At 35.5% G+C, this 25,045-nt stretch overlaps 1 protein-coding gene across 3 annotated transcripts in view; it reads left to right on the top strand.

Moving 5' to 3' along the window:
- SEMA3D (semaphorin 3D) overlaps positions 1-25,045 on the top strand; it is a 196,043-nt gene that overhangs the window by 131,727 nt on the left and 39,271 nt on the right. For all 3 annotated transcript variants that reach the window (XM_036105527.2, XM_036105526.2, XM_078060099.1), the window contains 4 exons: positions 4,719-4,861; positions 18,724-18,838; positions 20,236-20,305; positions 23,709-23,853. In XM_036105527.2, coding sequence (XP_035961420.2) covers positions 4,719-4,861; positions 18,724-18,838; positions 20,236-20,305; positions 23,709-23,853 — 473 coding nt within the window. The remainder of the gene's footprint in view (positions 1-4,718; positions 4,862-18,723; positions 18,839-20,235; positions 20,306-23,708; positions 23,854-25,045) is intronic.

The following is a 25,045-nucleotide window of genomic DNA, read 5'->3' as shown; positions in this document are numbered from 1 at the left end:
GCCAGGTTGAAAGAACTGACAGGGCACCTGGGTGGCTCAGTCATTAAGCATCTGCCTTCAGCTCAGGTCATGATCCCAGGGTCCTGGGATCGAGCCCCACATCGGGCTCCCTGCTCAGCAGGGAGTCTGCTTCTCCCTCTCCCACTCCCCCGCTTGTGTTCCCTCTCTCTCTGTGTCTCTGTCAAATAAATAAATAAAATCTCAAAAAAAAAAAAAAAGAAAGAAAGAACTGACAGATATTTGATATTTCAAATGATGGAGTCGATGTCAATGTCTAATCAGTTTCTTCTATATATTGTAACATCATAGTGTTATTTATTTCTGGTTAGACAAGTTTCAAAGTTTTTTCCTGTTAAATTTTGCTCTCTATACTTTCACTTTTAGTTTAAAATCCTATTTTTTACATGTTTGTGATTAAACTCTTATAAATGTAAATTGATATTACATTTAGAATAAGTGAAATACAAGAATTAAATTGAATTTACAATTGAGTGTGTTTAAATAATTAACCTTTTAAAAAATATGATCCTATGTGAATCTTTTTTAGGTCCATAAATTCCTTGATGCTTGTGTGTATGCCATATTTTGTTCTTTGCCCTGCCTGGAATTAGCCAGAGCAAGATCAGCTATCCTCTTCACTTACAAATCCAAGGATCCTTGTCAGAATTTCTCAGGACTTTATCTAATCCAGCTTCAGTAGCCTTAAGAAGTATGAATCCCGACTCCTTCTTAGAGAGACTAATCCTTCTGTTAAATACCTCACCAGGAGGATGAAAAATTGCAAAGATGCAATACCACGGGCAGTTCTGGATGAAGTCTTAGATGGTCCCACACTTCTCTTTTTCACTTTTCTTTATCAACTTAATCTTAGAACCATCAGGAAATAGGAATGTAGGTAGAAGTCAGAGTGGTTACTCAAATTCCTTGAGTTTTTGTTGAGTTGAGTTTTTGTGAGAATTTTAGGATAAAGCTTAGAAGTATGACCATTTGGAAAATGAAAACAAACAATGATGCTTCAAATGCGTATGTTTTTGTTTTCTTTCCTGGAGTAGATGAGAACTTTTGTTTTAAATTTTTATTTTTAACATATGGAGGCAGTTTTCATTTGAAGTTTCTCCTGGTAAGTTCTGTTGTCTCCAAATTCTCTTTCTACTCGAAAGGGTAAGATTTTTAAAAAGTGGTAGCGAGAAGATATTGCAAGAAGAAGTGAACGAAAGTAAGGAAGTCACTATTTGCTAAATCATGGTGTAGCTGTGCTCATCCGGGTGCAAAGAGGTTCATGATGCATATTGCAGGCTCGGCTCTGTGGGTTGATGCCATTTTCATTAGGCACTGCCTCTTAGTGTCATGCTAATAGCTCATTTGTGAAAATGCATGATTTCAAACTCTATCCCTATTAGAGCATGTCTTTTAAATGCTGAAGGAGAAAAATGTGCTATTATAATAAAGCCCAGGTGTCTGTTGTTATGATTTTAAATTATTTAGTGCAACAATTGTTCATGTCATACACTGATTAAATGATAACTATTTTTACTCAAACTTGGCAGCAACTCAGGAAAGAGTTTCTATATTAAAATACTAGCATCAATATTCTTAGACAGGACCTCAGTTGAATCTGCAAGAAAGATATTTTGTATTCTTGAAATGTATTTATTTTTACCTCTTGAGTATGCTTATTCTTTAAATCACACAATAGAGTACTATTTGATACTAACTCATTTTTCATAATTAGATTTCTTCCTATAATAAACATTTGGCTTAAAAACCCCTATCATTCAATTTTCTTATAGTACTCCAAAATGGTTGTCTTGTAGTACTTCAAAGAGAACCAACATTTAAAACAGAATCTAATAAAATCAACAGTCGCTGAATATAAGTGATTGTTCATCTATGAGCATCTAGGGTCTGTTGATCATCTGTGTTATATATTAGTTGAAAGGTGAAAGAAATATAAATTGGGAAAGTATCTACTCTATTTTCTCCCACTGATGTCATAGATAAAATTCCTGGAATGTAGACTAGTGTCGTATTCTACCTTTGACCATTTCAAATGGTGATACCTGCACTTGGATAGTATTTTCAATATCCAAAGTAGGTTTTTCTGTGTATTTCTGCAATAGGATAATAGGATTTGTCATATTTATTTGGACTCCTTGCAGACCATCTACATTCTGCGTTGTCGTAGAATTGATTTTTTTTTGTTGAACTCGGTAAACAAGTGAAAACCTAACAGTTGGCTCCTCTGGACCACTTCACCCATCTGAGTATCTGAGGAAAGCTTTACAAGCCACTCTGTCTCTCACCCTTGAATTCCTTTTATCTGTAATGATTATCAGTTTCACATCACTGAATTCTCATGTCCTCTCTAGAGAGAGAAGACTAAATTTTGTACCACAATGTTATTTTTTAAATTATAAATTCAACTCAATCATTAAAGTGATAGGATTTAAATGTTACAAGGGTGACATGCTTCATGTAGAACTTTTATTTAAATTATATTTGAGGGCTATGATAAATTCTACTTGTGTGAACCCCCTTTTTAAGTTCAAATATTTGTTAAGATAAAACAAGCCAATCATATTCCTATAACTTATGTATATTTTCAGTTTTATCCCTTTTGTGTCCTACTCCTACTCAGGAGGGGCAGAGGGAGAGGGAGAGAATCCTTAAGCAGACTCCCTGCTGAGTGTAGAGGCCATTTGGGGGCTCAATTACAGGACCCTGAGATCATGAGCCAAAATCAAGAGTCGGACGCTTGACGGAATGAGCCACCCAGGGGCCCCAAAACCCTACATGGTTTTCTTTCTTTCTTTTTTTTTTAAGATTTTGTTTATTTATTTGAGAGAGTGTGAGCGAGAGAGAGAGCGCACAAGCCGGGGAAGGGGCAAGGGAGAAGGAGAAGCAGATTCCCTGCTGAGCGTAGAACCAGACTCGGGGCTCGATCCCAGGACTCCAGGATCATGACCTGAGTGGAAGGCAGACGCTTAACCAACTGAGCCACCCAGGCACCTCCCAAAACCTTACATGGTTTTCTAATTTTTTTTTTTTTTTATGTAACCTAGGACTATATCAAAGTGAGATTATCAAGAGCATAAGAATCCGTTGGAGTTCTGAACTTCAGGGAAAGAACAGGGAAATAATAAAGAACAAAGGGGAGAAAGTTCATGCACATAATTCCCCCTCACTTTTCCTCTCAAAGTTTCCCATTTAAGCAGAGAAGAAATTGGATAAGAGACCCTGGTTGACCCAGCCTGGCTGGGATAATGAAGACTGAACTACCCATCACTTTGGAATCAAACATTAACTTTTGTTTATTGAAGGAAGCTATTAGGAAATCCTGTTTACTGGGCTATTGACCTACTGCTCTACTTTAGCAGGGGGATGATTTTCAGGACTCCTGGGGTACATGACAATAAGGCAATATTGATCTTTTTCACCTACCTCTTAACTCTCTGTTTTGTTTTTGTTATGTGCTGGTGATTGTGGTTTGAAACTTTTTTGTCTTCTCTTGTTTCCTGCTTCTACTTCCTAAAGATGGCTCTGTGCTTCCCTCCAGGCATCTCATATTTTCTACTTCATTGGGGTTCTTCCTTCTTTCTTCAATAACCACTGTCTCTAGTTTGCCTTAATCAAAAGAATTATTTCCGAATTAGTATCACCTCATTACAGATCTGTTACCTGGTTCATTCACAATTCTATAAAACCTAAACTTAAAAAGGCCCAATACTTTTTAAAGAAGGAATTAGTAACCCAAACTGGCTTGTCATTGGTGCAGTGCAAAGGGGTTAGTTGAGTTGCTAATATTTTTTTCATTTGACATGTATTATGGGCATCTTTCCATGCCAGTACATTTGGAACTGTGTTCTTCGTTTTTATCAGCTACCTGTTATTCGATCAAGTGTGTGGATGTGCTAAATTTTCTATCATTCTCTTGTTAGTGGTCGTAATAATGATTATCATCCTGAAGATTTATTTAATGATAAATAACATTTATTGAACACTTATTATGTGTCAGGCACTACCAGATAGCAGTGCTTTACACATATTAATTCACTTGGTTATCATATCAGTTATCCTACTAGGTAGATGATTGGTAGCCTCATATTAGGCATGAGAAAATTGAGGCATAGAGAAGGCAAAAATTCACGTAAGGTCACCCTTGTAGTAAGTGGGAGAGATAGGATATACACCTGCAAAGACTGTCTCCAGAGCCTTCACTGGAGTCAACCCAAGCTCTGTTAATTAGTTGTTTTAATTTCCTTTTTCCCTTTAGCAATTACACAAAATGCAGCAAATAACATATCAAAATTTGGGACATGTTTATAGTTTTCCCTAAGCTCTTCATTCTATACATTGTGATTTAAAAAACAGTGACTCCATCAAATAAAAGGAAAATATAAAATCGTAGATTCTCCAGGTTTGAAAGTACTTTCTAAGTAATTTGGTTGAGTTGTAACAATTGTGAATATCAGCCAATAATGTTTTCACTGGCTCTCTGAAGTTCCTAGAGAACTTGTTCGAGACTTCTGCATGCTAATACATGTTTCTACCTCGTGTCATATTTATTTGTGTATGTCTCATTTCACACATTCAGTTAATGGTTCTTTTTTTTTTTTTTTTTTATTCTGCTGATAACTGTTTCACATTCAAAGACACCAATGCTATCCTGGCTGAATTGTCTCAGTATTTTAATCTATAGCTTCTTTTCTTTCAAACAGGAGCAAAATTTATTGGAACTTTCCCTATACCAGACACCTATAATCCAGATGACGATAAAATATATTTCTTCTTTCGTGAATCATCTCAAGAAGGCACTACTTCTGATAAGACCATCCTTTCTCGAGTTGGAAGAGTTTGTAAGGCAAGATATACTTATCTTACTTAAGTGGCATGTATGTATATGTATGAACAATTAATTATATAATCTTGAAGTAAAAATTAATGTCCATCATTCATAAGTGGTAGGATAAATTCACACTATCTTACATGAATAATTTTTAAGATCCAAAAGTGAAAAAAAAAAAGATACAAATTTTTCCAGTATTAGGGGTTTTTTGGTTGTTTTTGTTTTTTTTTGTTTTTTTCCCAGTGTGAACTGTTACCCAGGTTTGAGTTAGATCTCTTTGGCAGCTTGCCAAAGGGTTATCCCTTTGCCCATTTTCACTATTCCCAGTAAGATCACTGCATTGTCCTGGTCCATGGAAATTAAAATGCTTTTGTACGTTAAATTTGATTTTGAAGTTGAAAGTAATATAATCACTGGAGTAACTTGAACACTAACAGAATCAGATCTGGTATTTTTATGAAAACACATCACACATGTAAAATTATGTATCTTTATAGGAATCAAATAAGTTGAAAATATGGTTATAGTAATACTGTCGTAAATATTTTCTAGGGCATTTATCTAGGTTAGGTTTTGAGAATAAATGAGATAAGAAGAAGAAAAAAATAAACCAAAATGTGAAAAATTTGTTGTGAAGAACACTGCAATTCATTTTTTAAGATTGCCATCTTATATAAGTTACAGGAAAACAGAATTCTATGAAACATTTCCATTTTGTTCCATTCAAGTTCTTATTTGAGTGAATACAAGCTTTATAGAACAATAATGCTTCTGGAATCACACTTTTGACTTCAATATATTATTTTTTTTAGTTGGATTTATCTTCCTTGAAATAACTTTTCTTAAATAGCCACACACCTTCCGCATAAACTCTGTTATTAGGAAGAATTGCTGTTAAGTTAATAAATACTCTCAATAGGAAGCTTTTTTTTTGGTCTTGTACAAACTTTTCATTTTCTTCCATTTGAGCCTATCACTTTTTTTCTCAATCTGTACCCTCAGGCTTTTGAACACTTCCAGGGACAGAAATACAAACCATCACAGCACTTAAAAGTGCTAACGAAAACATGGCTTTTGAATGAGGCCAGCTTGTGAGCACACATCATTCTTTACCTAGTGTCCTTGCCAATGATGCCGTCTCCCACTGATCCCTTCACCCCCAGGGGACAGAATTCTCTAAAAAGCATCCTCATTCTTTCAGAGTCCAAGAATTCACAGTAATTTCTCTTGAAGCCTCTTGCCTAGAGATGAATGGCCATTGCTTGGAGTAGTCGTGGTGTGTTAGTACTGAAGCATGCTTTATAACAACAGTATCCTGACCCTGAAAAGCTGGGCTGTGGATTGACATCATTTACATAAATGAGCTACATTAAATATGTCAAAAACGATTTACAAGTCACTTTCTGATGAACATATATAACAAGTGAGTGTTTTGTGAACGACTTCAATACTCATTTCTTCATAGGTCTAATGCATTTGATAGAAAATCATTTGTTACAAAACACTATTTTTACCCTATTGTTAAATATACTGAAAGCTAAGTTAGAGGTGGAAGAACATATTAAAAATATAGTTGCTCCATTTAGAAACTTATATATTAAAAATATAATGTAGACTCTTAAGTATCAGCCCTGGGATATTTTGTTTTAATTATGAACAAACTCCTATAGAATTGAAAAGGCTGAAAGAATTGTAGTACAGGAATCTTCCCACCACAAAAAACTCGAAGGCCACACAGCAAGATTTGTAATGCCATTGTGTTTGGATAAAAAGCTAACAAATTGTGAGATCAAATAAGGACATGTGATGGATGAATTTCCTTAGGAAAAAAAAAAAAAGATATAATGGAGGTCCTTCTTACATCTCTTTACTCAATCACTGTTTCTAGTTAGTACCATCTTCAGAATTTCCCACTACACATATGATCCATTAGTCAAATGTTTACAATACTTGATTCTGCATACATCTTTAAAATTTCTTAATCGCAGCATGCCCTGACAGTTTTGAACTTTACTTAATAATTTAGGATTAAGGTGTGGCAAAAAGTGAGCACGTATAAGTGGAAATTTCACGGACAAGATTTAAAATGACTTGAAATCTTTTAAAAAATATGTCAAAACAATAACAAGTTTAATTAAAAAAACTGTTCAGCATCATCATTGTTGCTGTTATATATTATTTTCACATAAAAATGTTCTTCTGACATTATTCAGAACATATTCCTCTCTGTTGGTTCTTTTTTTTTTTTTTTTTACCCCCCTGGGATTATTATAATATTGTTTTTCAATTTTCAAGAAATAATAACAAATGTGTGTCTATGCTATGAAACAAAATTGAGTTCGATAGATATAAGCATAGTATCCAAGAAGTGAGAGATTATGTTAGAGAAGATTAAGAGTGAACTGTGTACACTTTACTGAGTTTACAAAACCTTTTTGTAATGTGGGAGTCCTTTATAGTCTTTATTCTACCAGGATATTCCTAAAGCCTCATTTGCTTAGAAATATTCTGGTTTTGCTGTTTTTATTTGTTTCCATTTGTAATTGATGAGCTTCAGACCCCAAACTGCTGACAATTTAAGAGTTCCCTACATCTTCAGCTACTAAACTAAAGTAAAAGCCATTTTATTGACCTGTCAAAGATAATACTATTAGACTGAGTAGTGTATCGTGATTGGTGGGGAGAAGGTTTTTGAAATAGGCAAAAATTCACAAAAATTAGTAAAGAATTGTTTATAGAATAAGAGTGAGTCTTTTCAATTCTGTAACTACTCACTATTATATCATTTCATTGTTTCAATAATAACAAAATATAAGTTCTGTACAAAATGCAATATACTGGACACTGGGAGGTAAGTAAACCACTGTCCCTTTTCTTTGAAATCTCATAATACAGTGACGGAAATAGAGATATAAACAGATAATCACAATATAATGTGACAGAGGTAAGAGCTGAGAATGCTGCATATTTGGCGAAGCTCAAAAATTGAGTCCTACAGAGGGAGGAGGAAAGGAAAGGAAAAGATAGCTCTTTCAGGCAGCATTGAGACAGTATATTTGGTTTACAGAAGGGTGAAATCTTGTTGTAAGTGGAACTGGAGGGGCGTATGTGGGGGGCAATGTCATTCAAGATTGGGGTGATAAATTGGAAGATAAGAAGTCTTGTTTCCATATTAAGGAGTTCAAACTCTATCCTGTAGGCAATGAGAAGTTATCAATGTTTTTTAGAAAAGAAGTGACTTGATGGGTAGATATACTTAGCAATAATTTGAGGAACCATCTGGATTGAGAAATATTTGTGACTAGGGACCTGTTAGGTGGCTCCTTAAAGAAAATAGGAATGAATAGAATAGAATGCATAGAATCTAGATATAGATGTCTAGTAAGTCCTTAATTTATTACTACTCCTTTATTAATTGCTTACTGTAGACTAGTCTGTCCAATAGAACTTTATGTGATGATAGGAATGTTCCATTTGCACACTCTCCAACATAGAGCCATGTAGCTATTAGTATTAACATTTGATTAGTATGACAGAGGAACTGAATTTTTAATGTTATTTAATTTTAATGAATTTTAATTTAAATAGTATCATGTGTATTGTTAACTAACTGGAACTAAAATAAAAACTTAAAATAATAAAAATAAGTAAGTAGTATCACATGGCTAGTGGCTACAGTATAAATATAGACTATCAAAGTACTCATTTACTTAACAACCGTGTGCACAACACTATGCTAAATAAACAGTAGTTTTATAGAAAATAAAAAGAAAAAAGTGATTCTTGTATTTACTGAGCTTGCAACCTAATAAATGATATATGCATTAAACAAGAAAACACACAGATTAATACATAATTGGAAAGTGTGGTGAGTGCTAAAATGGGGAAAAAAAACCACAGGGTGTGGTTAGGAAAATAGGTGGGTTTTAGATTGACTGTGGAAGATTTGTCTGAAAAAGTAACTTTTGAACCAGATATTGAAAATGTTTAGGAAGTTTCAGGGCAAAGATGACAGGGATAGGGAAGAATCTTCCAGGCAGGAAGAAAAGCATATGTGAAATCTCGGAGGTAGGAAAAGCATTTAAGAAATCGAAGGGGGCTTCTCCCTCTCCCACTCCCCCTGCTTGTGTTCCCTCTCTCGCTGTCTCTCTCTCTGTCAAATAAATAAATAAAATATTTTAAAAAAAAAAGAAATCGAAGGGGTGCCTGGGTGGCTCAGTTGGTTAAGTGTCTGCCTTCCGCTCAGGTCATGATCTCAGGGTCCTGGGATCGAGCCCCGCGTCAGGCTCCCTGCTCAGTGCGAAGCCTGCTTTTCCCTCTCCCCCATCCCCACTCGTGTTCTCTCTCTCTCTTTCTCACTTTCTCTCTCTCAAATAAATAAAATCTTAAAAAAGAAAAAATGATCTCGAAAGAGCTTTGCTCTGATGGGAGCATAACAAGTACATGGAAAATTAATAGGATAGTGATTGGTTCCCCTTTAAAACATACATGAAATTTCAAGATTCTTAAGAACTCTTATCTTCCCCGTTTGTATTTAGGACTGACTGATATTGCAGATATTGACATCATGATGTATATGAAAGGCTGCAACAGGTTCCTGTCCTATTGGATCCTCGATGCATTTTAGTTCTTCCTTACTCCTGTCCCAGAGACTTTAATACTTGCCCGTAGACATGGACTCCTATATTCTTAGTAATTGTGATTTCCAGAAGATAACCAGAGATTAGGAAAATTCACAAAGAGATATCTTCCGATATTTGAGACAAAAAAATACCAGAAATGGTGTATGGGCATAGATTTTATACTTGGACATGTTGAACTTGACCTGGCTCTAGGATATGTTGCCAAAACAGCCAGTTGAATCATGAATTTGGAAATCACCAATATATTGGTGGTTCTTGAAGTCATGGAAGTGTGTGAAATCGCCCAAGTAAATAGGTAGTGTGAGATCAATGACCAAGGACACAATCCCGAGGGACAATGATATTTATTTAAGAAAAAAAAAAAAAAAAACAGAGGAAAATGACAATTGAGAAGAAATAGGTTGATAGTTAGGTGGGGAACTGGATGAGAGTGGCATCTCAAAGGACAAAAGCTGTTTCAAGAAGAAAGCAGTTGTTAGTAATGTCATACACCAAAAGGAAGTCAGATAAGATTATGATTAAAAATCAGGTGTTCAATTTGGCAGTAAGGATATCACCAATAACTTTTGCTCAAATGATAGGAATATTCAATGTGAAAGTAGATCTAGGCTTACATCTCTGCTCTACACATGTACTTCCTAGCTCAGCTGCTGCTTCTTTTTTTTTTAAGATTTTATTTATTTATTTGACACACAGAGAGCACAAGCAGGGGGACCTGCAGAGGGAGAGGGAGAAGCAGGCTCCCCACTGACCAGGGAGCCTGACGTGGGGCTAGATCCCAGGACCCTGGGAACATGACCCGAGCAGAAGGCAGATACTTAACCAACTGAGCCACCCAGGCACCCCCTAGCTCAGCTTCTTAAATTAGGAAATGAGGGTGCCTGTCTCTCCCATGATGATGTTACCGAGCAAATGAAAGACTTAAATGAGATATATGAATCTGGATGTGGCAGATACTGAGGAAGGTACTGGAAAACAAGAGTGACTTAAATGGGTCTCTATTTTCAAGCAGTCAACAATGTAGAAGAGTGACATGTGAATAATGTAAGTTCCTTGTCATACAACAGAGAGTTAAATGTCAAAAATCACACACACACACACAACGTATCATGCATACACACTCACACTTTTGGAGCCAGATCAACTAACTGTGCTTGGGAGTGCAAGAGTGGTAGTGTGTGTGTATTAGGGACAGGGGTTGGTTAGAGATAGGTCAGTTACTAAAAGTTAATGGGAAGCGATGATACTTAACTCGTTTTAATGTTTGAAATTATGGTTATTATTTTGCCTTCATTTTTAGCAATATTTGTGCTGGGAGGGTGGATCTTATTTCTGAACATAGTCAAAAGAATTTGGAGACATGTTTGGTGGAGATTTTGTGAACAATTTGAACAATGCGAACTTTAGACAAGAGGTGTGGACAGGGAGAGACACTAAAAGCAGTAAAGAAGCTGAATTAGAGTATCATTTCATAGGACGGTATTGCTCAATGACAGCCTCAGGAGAATAAGTACCTTCATCTAAAGAATCGCTTTCACACTCAGTTATGTTTATCTTTGTATACGGCAGAACACATTTACTCATGAATTATTTTTCAGTGGTATCCCTACTTGTCGGTCAAACTTCTTACTCCATTTTTCTCATATTTAAAATAAGATGCTTAACCTAGATGATTTCTAAAGCCTTGTCAGACTTTATAATTCTTTATTCTGTCATATAGTCAATATTTTCAAGCACCAAATGGCACACCTTACACCCCGGGCGGCTCTCATAAATGGTAAATTACACAGATCTCCATGGCGAGGTAATAAATGCTAACTGAAAGAACAGGTGAGACAGCCTGAAATAAACCTTCTGAATAGTCCTTTCAGATACTATTATTGATGTCTGTGTGGTGTTTATTACCACACACGTGTGTGTGTGTGTGTGTGTGTCCCTTCAAGACCCACCCTTGTAAGTTACAGTGTGGAAATACCAGTCACTTCAGGGAGGCTGGCTTGCAACTTTTCGCCTCAAGGCTGTTTCCCATTACTTTTGGATTCTATTCATTTTTGGAAGCATTGTCCATTAGCTTCCTTAGGCTAGCCCACTCTGAATTCCAGCTGTAGGTTGTGCCAGTTCTCTTTTTTGTTCTGCAGTATTTCCTTTGGTCCATGCCAGGAATTCCGTTTGGATGGTCCTTTCACATAACTCGCCTGGGGGTCTAATTAATAGTCCTTTGCCTCGATTCCACTTGCATTGTCTACCTTGATATATGGTCCTATTTGGACAATTACTGCCTTTGAAGATTTGTGTTTTTAGGCTGATGACACTTTCCGTATTTATTGATCTCCCCCAAGTTGTGGGGGGTTTTTTTGCTTACTTTCAACGTGTCACTTACAACCTAAATGAGAGATTTAGAGCCACAAGTTACAGATGTGCTTTTGCTTCACTTCCATCTGTTTTCCTGTCCGAAATTCCTAAGCAAGGATTTACACTGTTGGCTGTAGCTTTTTTTTTTTTTTTTTTTTTTTTAATTTACTGAGCTCTGATCCTACCTGAAAAACAAAAACAAAACAAAACAAAAACTGCTTACCATGCCTAGATTTACCTAATTTTAACCTATTAAATCTTAGAAACTGAACTTTTTAGTATAGTGTATTATCAGGTTCTGTGTTTCCAGTAATTTTTACAAGTTTTTGGAGTAGTTAGAAAAACATGTTATCCATTTTGATTCTCCAATAGCAAATCGAAAACAGTCATCTCTAACGTGAGAGTCCCTTTTAGGAAAAAAAAAAATATTGGTTGTCTTGAAAGCCTCTTCAGAATAGATCCCTTAAAAATCACTGTGCTTAACACCTGCCACACAAGTTTTTCTGTTTATTTTGTTCTCCTCTCCCCTTTGTCTGAGATGTTTGAGTTTGCATAGTTTTGTTTCTTTTACCATTAAGGGATTTCAAGATTATTTGTAGATGAAGTAGAAGACTCCTTATTTTCTTATTTTGTTTTTATTTCTTAGTGGTCATAACCTTATTACTATTTTTTTTTTTATCTCAATGAAACAGTTAGATGAAACGTGATTACAACACATTGCAAAGGAAGATCCAGACTAAAATGGAAAGCACAATGACATAGTTCTCTCATTTGATTTGGTCCATGTAACTTCACTGTCTTCCATTAGTTTATTTAATGTATTAAAAATGTCCCCATTTAAGCTCTTGCTCTCAGTATAACACTGTATTTTAGTGTATATGGCATGCTTTCCTAGTGAGGCTCTTGGAACTTCTTATTCCAGATTTTACTTTTTGTTTCTATCACATCATGATCATAGTTTCCAGCTTCTAAATAGGCCATTCTGTGTTTGGATTATCCTTATCATTTTTATTTGCTTACACAGCCCCATACAGACCATCTGTAATAAGTTTACAAAGATTCTAAAATCCATCCCTAGAAATAACTGTGTGAAGCTTGAGGCAGCACAGGGAGAAGTACGTTGGACAGTTGCTCTGAAAGGTCAGTTGCTGGGGTCCTATCTCCAGCATTTGCTGGTGTAATGGGTCTTCAGCGATTCAGAGGCATATCTCAGCACGAGACTGTTTAAAACCCACAAGGGACAGCTGTTACCATAAATGACAGATCAGATAAAGAATATGAATGATGTATTGAAATACAACAGGCATTACATTGAAAACGCCAAAGTATTAAATTGCCCTAATCTTATACTGACTGTGTAAAAAGGGTCAATGAGAAGCCTGTGTGTTTACCTCAGTTTCAGTTATGGAAAAAAATATGTTTATTGGTTTACAATATTGTAGTGTTTAGATTACAGTTCAAAAGAAGTAGGTTGTATTAATTCAAACTGAAATCTCTGAGGTTAAATGTCATTAATCGCTAGAACTGGGGAGAAGTATGCATAAAAGATGCACAGATGATAGTTTTCACAGTGTTTCAGGGAATTCCATTCTTTTGCCTGCATGAGGATGCAGAATAGCATTAGGCAAAAGAACTAATTTTAAGCAAAGAAGAATTTATGAACCAGTCTGACTCCTGCAGCAAACCTTTTTTTTTTTTTCTTTTTCTTTTTTCTAAGTGCTTAAGATGTGTCATTCTTCAGTGTTTGTTGATTCAAAAAGCCTGGTGTCTTTCACCTTAAACTTAAATCCATATTTCAGTGGAATACAACATGTTCAAAGATGTCTTGGTGATTTGTTGATTTATAAAGTCTTCAGGCGTCAAGAGCATAGGAGCTGAAAGTCAATTCTTATATTTTCCAAGAGCTTCTGTTTCCCAAGATATAGGTGAAAAGGACCGTATTTATGAAGTGCTAAGAGATCCTTGAAGAGGACGATGTGTACAGATAAAATTGTGTTTAGCAGATGAATCCAGCATAGTGACCCAAAGGTCAAAAGACATACTCAATAAAAGTTCACGTGTGACAGTTTGTAGCTACTCTACATGTCTATGTAAGATTTATAAGGACTTGAATCTGCTGGGACAGTAGAAGCAAAATGGAATCCCCATTAACCTGCCTTCCGACTCATCTACCCATTAGAAGCCTATGAGTGGAAATCATACTATTTCATAATATGCAGCCATCACTCAACCACCTGACTCAGAGAGAGTTTATTTTAAAGCTGCTGAAAGATTCTAAATTGTGCTTTGTTTCGTCTTTTGTCTTTTCTGTTTTTAAAATTAAGAACTGTCACAAACATATACAAAGCTACAGAGAATAAAAAAACAGTCACCCTGTGCGTTCACCACCCAGATGGAACCCACGCAGTCTGGCTTATTTACATTTAATTTCTTTGTTACTTTCATCTGCTTCTTTGTGTAGAGAATGTCAAGGCTTTTGGCAATCTGACCACAAAGAAGCTGTGATAGAGTGGAGGCATAGAAGTGACCGGTGACTAAAAGCTGCTGATTCTGACATCTCAATAATAAATCTATTGTGTTAGTGAGATAGTTCTGTTCCTTAGAACTTCACAAAAATAAGCAAGGAGGTGACAATTTAGTACAAATATGGTTATCTCCCTTTCAGCCCTCCTCTGGGCTTAAAGTTCTCAGGGGGGATTTTGTGGATTTGCAAACAAATCCAGGGACTGAGAGCCGGTCAACAGTCAGTCAACTGACACTTACCTACAGGAGAAATACAACTTCTTGTGAATTGAACTTTGCCATGCCAGGTCATGCTTCTGGATGTCTGTAAGAGTTACTATCCAGTCATTAAATGCTTATAATCCATCCCTGAGAACCATTATCCCAGAAATTATACTCTTTTCCCTGCTGACAGCAGGTGGCTTTCATCTTTGACCTGGATTTTGTTTTTTTTTTTTTTTGCTTGTTTTTTATCTTTTTATTCCTTGAGGGGCCAGGAAAGGCTGCTTGATGGATTCGCAAGAACATTTAAGGATTCTTTTGTTCAAAGGATTGTAATTTCCATTTGTCAGGTTTATATATATATATATATATGCAAGGCTACAGTATAAGTCTCTTTCCTGTCCAACAAATTTGAACCTAGTAGAATAGTTAGAATTGTTTCATGGTTTGTCTTGAATATGGATGATAATCACAAATAGAAAGGGGGATGCTGTTTGAAAAGGGACATTTATTGTTATTTTTTTGTCATAAAATGTTTAAAAGGGAATGTGATTGCTAATTTTTATGAAGTAGTGATGTATACACCTGTTAAAGGAATGTCGTGGAGCAAATATTTGATATATCTGTTTATTCAATTCACAAAATAATTTAAGCACCTACACTGCTAGGAGTAAAGCAGTAAACCAAACATAGTTCCTGGCATTAAATTCACAATAGCTGATGTATTTCCTCATGTATATTGAATCAACATTATTTTTAGTATTCATTGCTGACTCAAAATATGTGAATATGGGCAATGAAAAATTTTAAATATTATAAATATGTAAGAGCGCATTAAGATTGAAAGGTTTTAACTAGAGCTTGGCTTATACAAGTAGGCTCTGCTATAATAAAAATATAAAAGAACACATATGTGAATCAGGGTTCATGAGAAAGATGAGAAGATATCTTACTTTTTATTTTTAAATTTATTTAAAAATCTCTTTCTTTCTGAGTGATCCCAGATAACATATTTTCTCACTGGAATCCTAATAAACATTAGCACAGAGTTCATCATTAATAGAAGGAAGTATCCGTGTTTTTGCCTATTCATATTAACATCTGGATTTATATTTATTGAATGATCTGAGGATGTTAGCAGTAAAAATAAAGGTCATGTCTAGATAAATCTGTCTTCACAGCTGCAGCCATCATTAATCATCCAATAGCTAGCTGAAATATTGATTATTTTTATTATTGAGCAATGATACTGCAACAATAGAAGCACCACATACAAAACATAAATTCTATAGCAACTATAGACACATTTGTTTCTAGAGGGTTAGTATATGAAAGATATCATGTATTCATTTTCTTTCACATCTTTGTAGTAATTCTTTATACTAAATGACGTATTACTAAATGACATATAAATGCTTTGGTCTGGTATTAAAGCCTTCCTGGATTGTACTCAAATTTCCTTTTATAACATTTTCCTCCACTATTTTCATTTATCCCAGTCTTCATCTAAACCAAATTTGTCCTGGTTCTCCATACATGTTCTGAAGTGTTTCACCTATTGTCCTTTCCCTCTAATTTCTAGCACCTAGAATATTTCCTGAGTATTCCAATCTCTGCATGTCTGAACTCACCTCTCGTTTTAAGAACAATATTGAATCTAACTCTACAGCAATGCCTGTCCTCATTATTTCCACTACAAAGACATTTCAGAGGAGACTTAAATTCTTTGGCATTTAGCTATACTTTCAAAGGGCATTTATCAATTTTATCTTGTATTTTTAGTTACTAATAATCAAAAATGTACTAATTAAACACCTGATAAGCAGAGCATTAGTGACATACATACAGTAGGTGTTGGATGAAAGGAATAGGGAGTGCATTTTCTGGGAAGAATGAAAAATTATGAGAAAATCAACTAAATGTTTTTTTGCTTTGTATTATCACCATGTGTCAGCAATTCTAAACAGTATCAGTGTCAAAATACTATTGCCAGAAAGGTCTTTTGTTGGTCCAGTTTCCAAACAATTGCTGTACTTATCATGAAGTTTATATTCTGTATTTGCCAGCACACATGAACTCAGTTACACATGTGTTCCAAGACTAAGTGCACATTGATTTGGATCATTTAAAATTTAAAACAGCGAGATGTAGTGCAAACTGTGAGGTGCGATATTTTGTTCAAGTGCAAATTTTAGTTCATATATGAAATATTTTATTGAATGTAAATGTCTTTAAATTTCAATTTTTTTCTTTTTACATTGTTATAAACCTAAAGAACAAATCAAGAAAATAAAAAATGATTACTTATGTATACAGAGCTATTACTGAAAAGTATTCTCGTGTTTAGCAGAGGGGGATATAAAATGGGATTCACCAGTGCCTGTGTGGCTTAGTTGGTTAAGCGTCCGACTCTTGATTTTGACTCAGGTCATGATCTCAGGGTCGTGGCATCGAGCCCTGCGTCTGGGTCCGTGCTCAGCTGGGAGTCTGCTTGAGACTCTCTCTCTCCCTCTCCCTCTGTCCCTCCCCTCAATGCTCTCTCTCTGTCTCTCAAATAAATAAATAAATCTTTAAGCAAAGCAAAATAAAATGGGATTCATCACTCTGGGTGCCCTGGTACTCCCCTGGTGCTAGGTGCTAAGGCTATAAAGATGGCTCCAGTCCCTGGTCTCAAGGACCTCATTGCCTTCTGAGCTTTCCTACAAATCTATAGCCTTCTGAGATTTTGCTCTGTTACTAAGATTATATCATCTGGAATTTGGGTTTCCATATCACCCAAGATAATACTCAAAGGGATCTCTGTCTTGCATCCCCTTCCCTTTCTTCCTCCCCCCTTTCTTGAAGAATAGCAGCTATTTCTCTGACTTTGAATTCCCCTGTTTGGAGAAGTCATTTAGATACTTTTCTCTAATTTCATTTAATTTTCAGAGATAAAAGAAGCACAGGGAATACAGTTCCTAAATATTCAGAGTTAGTATTTGATAGTGAACTCTTTATTAATTTTATAAAACATAGATTGCATGAAGGATAAAAATTTTCATATAATTTACATTTAGATGTAAGTACATTAATGGAAATAGTAACTCCAAAAGTAATTTTTGAAACTTTGGTTTAAGTACTTACAGTTATTTATGCCATGAAACAATCTCATCTTACTTATTACAAACATAGCTGATCTAGTCCAGTCAGATAACAAATTGTATGAATTTAGTGTTCACAGGGACATATTAAATTAAAAATAAGAAACAGATCTTTTTACGGTGAGTTTTTGAATTTATTTTACTGAATGGATTTAAATGCCTGTGTTTGGTAAGTGTCTAAAGAACATTTTAGTGAAATATTTCAGAGTCAAATAAAGTATGGAAAAACATCAATTAGCATTTAAAACAAGATTGGTTTTATATGTATGTTTATGTTGCCTTATTGCTTAATTAGTAGGGCACTAATTTTGGAAAAAGACTGTTTTTTTTTAAGTCTATAGCATATTTGTAAAGGCTGTAAATCACGATCTTCATCATGTGTATAATATACAAGTCAGTGCTAGTATTTATTGAACGTAAGTTGTCCGCCCCTGTGCTAAGCACTGTACACAAATTTTTCCATTTAATTATCAAAATAATCAATTTCAAGGGCGCCTGGGTGGCTCAGTTGGTTAAGCGACTGCCTTCGGCTCAGGTCATGATCCTGGAGTCCCTGGATCGAGTCCCGCATCGGGCTCCCTGCTCAGCAGGGAGTCTGCTTCTCCCTCTGACTCTCCTCCCTCTCATTCTCTCTCTCTCAAATAAATAAATAAAAAATCTTTAAAAAAAAATAATCAATTTCAAGGCATTAATCGTATTTTTTTCAATGAGGAAACAGGGACTTGGAGAGTTAAATAGCCTTTTGTAGGCCATGGAGCAAAAAGTGACAGAGGTGAGATTTGATTCCAGGCCTCACTCATTTACTGGATAGCCCTGTCTGCATCTGCTCATTAGGTAGAGCCATGTTGTAGACATTGCGTTCATTCAACCATTAGAAAAGCATGTAATCTTAAGGGACCAAACTGCCTTTTCCCTTATTTGAAAGTTCAAGGCCTTAAACATGTAGGTTTCCTGTCTTTGTAAACCATTGCGTTAAATCTGTATCTTTGTTATTTTCCTTTTTTTTTTTTCTTTCCAGAATGATGTAGGAGGACAACGCAGCCTGATAAACAAATGGACGACTTTTCTTAAAGCCAGATTGATTTGCTCCATTCCTGGAAATGATGGGGCAGATACTCATTTTGATGAGCTTCGTAAGTTGCATGCTCCTTTTTTTCTTAAAAATTACTTACTGCCTAATAAATTCAGCATTTGTTTTATTTTAGCCCCCAATATACCCAGGACAGCTTGCAGGAGTGTTATTACTAAATTCACACACACAAAGAACATGGAGGTGCTCTAGGTTTCAGAGCACATTGTAATGAAGCAATTCGTCTCTTTGTAAGCATCCTCATAGTTATGAGGAAATAAAGCTGCAGCAAGAGACAAAAAGCTACTAGCAAGAACCCATCCACTCTCCATGTGGCCTTTTACTTTTTTTTTTAAGTTTTACCATTGTTTTAATTATTGAAACAAAATTAACGTAAGTCAAATCATGTGCAACAATGTGTCTAATTGATGTAAGAGGTGAATATGAATTTTATATGACAGTGTTTTATCCATTATAACAAATTTCCAATAATTTGACAATTATCTTTCAAAAAATTTCTCCCAAATTCTAAACAAAGTATGCAAATTGGAAATTAACTCCAAACATGCGTAACAGTCTATAGGTAGCAAGAACTTGGGTTCTTTATTCTGAGACTGCCCTCTGCTGGAGAGCACGAGAGATTGGGTGAACTCGCTCCCTCCGACTTGTTAAGAAAAAGAATACTCAGAAAAGTGTTAGACGGATTATTCTCTTTCATTTCCCCTCTTTACCCCCTCAAAGCTAATTCTAGAAGGAATTTTTTCAGTTAAATATGAAGTTAGCATCATCAAATCTTATCTTTTGAATTTGTTTTTGCCTTGCAGTGTAAAAATGATTTTATCACTGAATGATTTTGCCATACAGTATTTAAAGTATATATTCAATATTCATGGGTGATTCCTCATGTTGTATATAAGCATGCTCACATCTTAAATGATCTTTTAATGAATATTATTTACACATACTTTGGTGTCAATACTGCTCAAGTAGTTACAAAATACTGAGCAAGTTACACAAGTAATACTGCACAAGTAATTAATTGTGTAGCTATTTTTATATTGTTAGCAAATAGATAATTGAATTATTAGTAAGTTGACACAATTACAGGACAAGACTTTTTTTACATTGGAAGGTAAAAACACCCTATGTTTTTAATTTCTATTCTGTAAGAAATCACATACCTCTGACTGGAAATAGTCATGGAGATTATCAAGCGAATCATCCCATTTACAGGTGATTGAAGTAGACACCTGAAAGGTTAGATATCCAGTTCAGTGTCACATGACTAGTGAGAAAACCCGTCTTTTACCCTTAATTTCTTATGTCATAATGTAACGACTTTCACTGTTAATTTTATATACTATTAGTGTCTCAGAACTACTGTATTTCTTAAAGAAAAGGCAAATATGTAATACTGAAATATAAAAATATATTGAATTGTTATTTTTTTCCCATTAATAGAGGATATTTACTTACTCCCCACAAGAGATGAAAGAAATCCTGTAGTCTATGGAGTCTTTACCACAACCAGGTAAGTTAAAAAACAAACAAAACAAAACAAAACAAAAACAACACTTGTAATTCTTCTATAGAAGAAATATATGTTTTTTTGTCCCTTCCTTTTGTGTGAAAAAAAAATACCCGTTTTTCATTTTATTTTTTCACATAGTGTTTCCTAGAACTCTTTTAATATCAAGACATAAAATGTCCTTTGTTCTTTTTATGCCAGCAGAGCACTCCTATATCAGTTACCACAATTCATTTAGCCAGTTTCCTATACATAACATCTCCATTGTTTCCAGGTCTTCGTTGGTACGCATAACGCTTCAGTGACTGACCTTGTACATATGGCTATTTCTCTGTGTGAGCAAGTAAGCAAGTACTTCTGTGAGTTAAATTCCCAGACTAAAGTTACAGGATGCAAAGGTGTATGCATATACTCACCATAATAAATAGGTTAAGCTGCATGACATAGAAGTAGTATGAAAGAAATACATGCCTTAGTCATTGCTTAGGTTGCAGTCATAAGATGCGACACTCTTGACTTCTAAAGTGTCATCATGTACAATCTTAGATACCCTTCCGTTACCCTACAAAGATGGGAGTTTGGCTGTTACCAGCATATCATTATTGCTCTGCTAACTTAGGCAAAGGAGGTTTGTATGACTTGCGCCAAGAAGATGGGCCAAGTTGTAGTAAAAATGGGACTAGAACCAAAGGTGTTTTCTTAATTTTCACCCCTGTGTTTTTGTCTTCATTCTGTGTAATACTGTCCTGTACTTGTCACCGAGACTCTGTGACTTCCTTAAAAGTTGTCCTATCATCTGTGAAGCTTTCTCAAAGAATATATGGACCTTACATAATTTTATGTAATATTAATTTCATTTAATTCAGAAACTTACATTTGAACATGGGACAGCTTTATTCCTGTTACATATTACTCCCTGCAACACCTTCTTTGAACTACTTTTTTACTTTTTCCACAGCTCTGCTATCACCGTTGTTTATATTGATATTAGTATTGGAAGAATTGGCAGTATTGGTATTAGTATTAGAGAAATGGTCTTACTGCCTCCTTTTGAATAAATTATTAAAGTAATCTGTAGGCAAATTATAATTTCTTTTATGTGACATTACCTTCATTCAGTTCACCTTACACCTTGTACCAATAGTGTGGTTCGGACGATATCAGAAAACAAAATGCTCCTTGGTTCATTGTAAGATAGAGAATGTGAATATTTACAGTGAAAATAAAGAAGATACCCTAAGAATGCTGCTATTTGGACCCCATTTTCCGGCTAATTTATATCTTAACTAAAAAGATGCAAGAAAAGCAAGTGCCTGTAGTTACTCAAGTTAAGTATCTCAGAGCTAGTTCTCTTGGCATCTTTCCATTCACAGAACTGTCTTTGAAGTCACTGTGTGTTCCAACACAAGGCATAGACATGTGCCAGGGAAATACAGCCCCAAGATAGTTATGTTTTTTTCTCCTACCAAGTACTCTGCCCACCCAGAGTGTGAAGTTACAAGTCAACTCTTTGCTCTTGGTGTACTTTATTATTCTATTTTTAATGCCGCCCCAAGGACTGAGGTAATACTGGGAAGCAGTGTCACATCCTTTGTCCAATAAGAAGATGTAATTAATCTGCAACAATAGAAACACCATAAAGTGTGATGTATCATTCCTTTAAAATATCCTAGGCAGAGGATGTGATCTTTATGGGGGCATCACCTCCCTTCTTAGCAGAGTTTTCTTCCAGCTGCCTGTTTGTCATCAGCTCCCGTTGCTTCCCATTAATGTCATTCCAAGATTATATTTTTTTAAGATTTTATTTATTTATTTGAGAGAGAAAGTGAGAGAGAGCAAGAGAGCAGGGTGAGAAGCAGACTCCCCGCTGAGCAGGGAGCTCGATGCGGGGCTGGATCCTGGGACTCCGGGACTCTGGGACCATGACTTGAGCCTAAGGCAGACCCAACTGACTGTGCCACCCAGGCTCCCCTCATTCCAAGAATATTAATGATTCAGTTTCCCATGCTAGAGAATCCTTGGCTCACTTGTGTAGTGCTGAGATGATATGTCTCTTAGGTCATAAAGGGTGATCTCATTTTTATGAACAAAAATCACTGAAAATTTTGGATGCAGAGAAAATGTCTTTTATTTTCCAGAAATTTAAAAAAAAATGAGGGGCGCCTGGGTGGCTCAGTCGTTAAGCGTCTGCCTTCGGCTCAGGTCATGGTCCCAGGGTCCTGGGATCGAGCCCCGCATCGGGCTCCCTGCTCAGCGGGCAGCCTGCTTCTCCCTCTCCCCTCCCCCTGCTTGTGTTCCCTCTCTCACTCCGTCTCTCTCTGTCAAATAAATAAACAAAATCTTTAAAAAAAAAAATAAATAAATAAATAAATAAAAATAAAAAAAAAATAAAAAAAAATGAGACATCTGGTGATAGTGTTAACAGTTTTCACCACTAAATTGCAAAAACTTGTGAAATTCCCATGGCGCTTTTCTGCTTCTTGATTATGTGTCCTCCAGTCCTGTGTAATTAAGATTAATTTTAAGTATCACATAGGTTACATACATAAATTCAAGAAGAAATTCGAAAATTTGGGGAGAAGCACAAAAGAATTTCAACATTTTTTTCGAGTTAATAAAAATTGAATGAGGAAATTATTAATAGCCAATGTTTATGGACATTCACTCACTTTAAGAAAACCTAAATGAGGGGTGCCTGGGTGGCTCAGTTGTTAAGCGTCTGCCTTCAGCTTAGGTCATGATCCCAGGGTCCTGGGATTGAGCCCCACATCAGGCTTCCTGCTCAGCGGAAAGCCTGCTTCTCTCTCTCCCACTCCCCCTGCTTGTGTTCCTGCTCTTGCTATCTCTCGCTGTCAAATAAATAAATAAAATCTTAAAAAAAAAAAAAAAAAAGAAAACCTAAATGAGATATTTATTATTTATATACCTAAAGTGTTCCTCTATAAAAAAATAGGTAATGTAACTTTTTTATAAGTTCTTTAGAAGGCACTATGCTGTAAGAACTTCAAATAAAATTCAAAAGCATGTATATAAATTTGATACTCTTTTCTGCATATTTCCTTCTGTCCTTCAGTTTTTCTAGGTATTTCCCATGTATCCATCAGGTGTCAATGTAGACACCACCTACTCTCTGAAAACTTACCAGACAGCCCTGTACTGGGGACCCATCTGCATGCTTGCTTCGCTTGTTACTGTAATTATCTGTAATGTAACTGCTATCACACCTTTTTCAGGATTACTTGGTTATAAGCTCCTTAAGCACATCCACACATTTCGTCTGCAGCACCTATCGGATGGAATGTGCTGCCCAAGTTTGTCCACACACCTGGTTATAATATGTGCTCAATAAATAAGTGTACAGTGACTGTTGTACGGGGAATGATTGGATCATGTTGCTTTTTTACAGCTCCATCTTCAAAGGCTCAGCTGTTTGTGTGTACAGCATGGCTGACGTCAGAGCAGTTTTCAATGGTCCATATGCTCATAAGGAAAGTGCAGACCATCGTTGGGTGCAGTATGATGGAAGAATTCCTTATCCCCGACCTGGCACAGTATGTATCCAATTTCATAATCAAATTATTTTCTGAAGCCCATATCCTCTTCTTAATTCTATTATAATAAACTATGCTATTTACCACAGCAACATATACTGTGGTTTTTAAAATACCTATTATTTATTCACGGTGATGTATTAGCATTTCCATACTTCCCTGGAACTTGACATTTTTTTTTCTTTTGAGTAAGAGCTTTAAGTACTAACAGGAAACAATGGATTATATAATAAGGAGCAGGCTCTGCTGAAAATATAGTGCCAATCTTCAGTAAGTCTACCGAATCATCAAGATGATTTGATATCTAGAATGACAAATATTCCAAGTTAAATGAAAATGTCAAATAAATATTTATTTCCCACGTACAGCTCTGTATATAACTAGAGTCTTCAGGTCCTCATTTCTACTTTTCAATGACTACATCAGTTACAATGGTTCATTTATTTCCTTATTATGTTACATCTGTTAAAAAAAAAAACACTTTGCTGTGTAAAATCTGTATTTGCATTTTAAATAGAAAGTTTTTGTGTTGTTTTGTTTTCATTGATGTGATTAAAACAGTTTAAGTTATTTAAATATTTTAGGATGGGCTAATTGACATAATAAATGCCTTTTTTTTCCCTTAAGTTTCAATATGAATATTTCTACCAGGAGGTCTAAAGTAATCATCAAAATGTCTGAGAAAAATTATTAACTTAATCCATCCAATTCTACTGAATTTTTTCTTTTCATATGTTTGTTCTTAAACAGGAAACAGTTGGTAGCCAGGCTTTCTGAATTCTCTTTTCATCTTCCTGTTACATAACCTAATTAAATGTGGGAAACACACTTTACAACAATGTCTATTTTCCCTTTCGTAACTCCTCAATAGAAATATGTCTCAAGTATGTTTTCTGGACTGATTTATAAGGTGATCACACTTCCATGGGAAAAAAATTGCCAATAATATGATTTTCAGGATTCACTTTTTAAAGATTTTTTTATTTAAATTCAATTTTATTAACATATACTGTATTATTAGTTTCAAAGGTAGAATTTTGTGATTCATCAGTTGTATACAACACCTTCTCCTCATTACCTTAAGTGCCCTTAATGCACATCACCCAGTTACCCCATCCCCCCACCTACCTCCCCTCCAGCAACCCTCAGTTTGTTTCCTATAGTTAAGAGTCTCTTATGGTTTGCTTCCCTC

The sequence above is a fragment of the Halichoerus grypus genome, chromosome 12 (genome assembly GCF_964656455.1).
Source record: "Halichoerus grypus chromosome 12, mHalGry1.hap1.1, whole genome shotgun sequence".
Taxonomy (NCBI): domain Eukaryota; kingdom Metazoa; phylum Chordata; class Mammalia; order Carnivora; family Phocidae; genus Halichoerus; species Halichoerus grypus.
The sequence above is the reverse complement of the archived record's forward strand: the minus strand, read 5'-3'. Positions and strand labels throughout refer to the sequence as shown.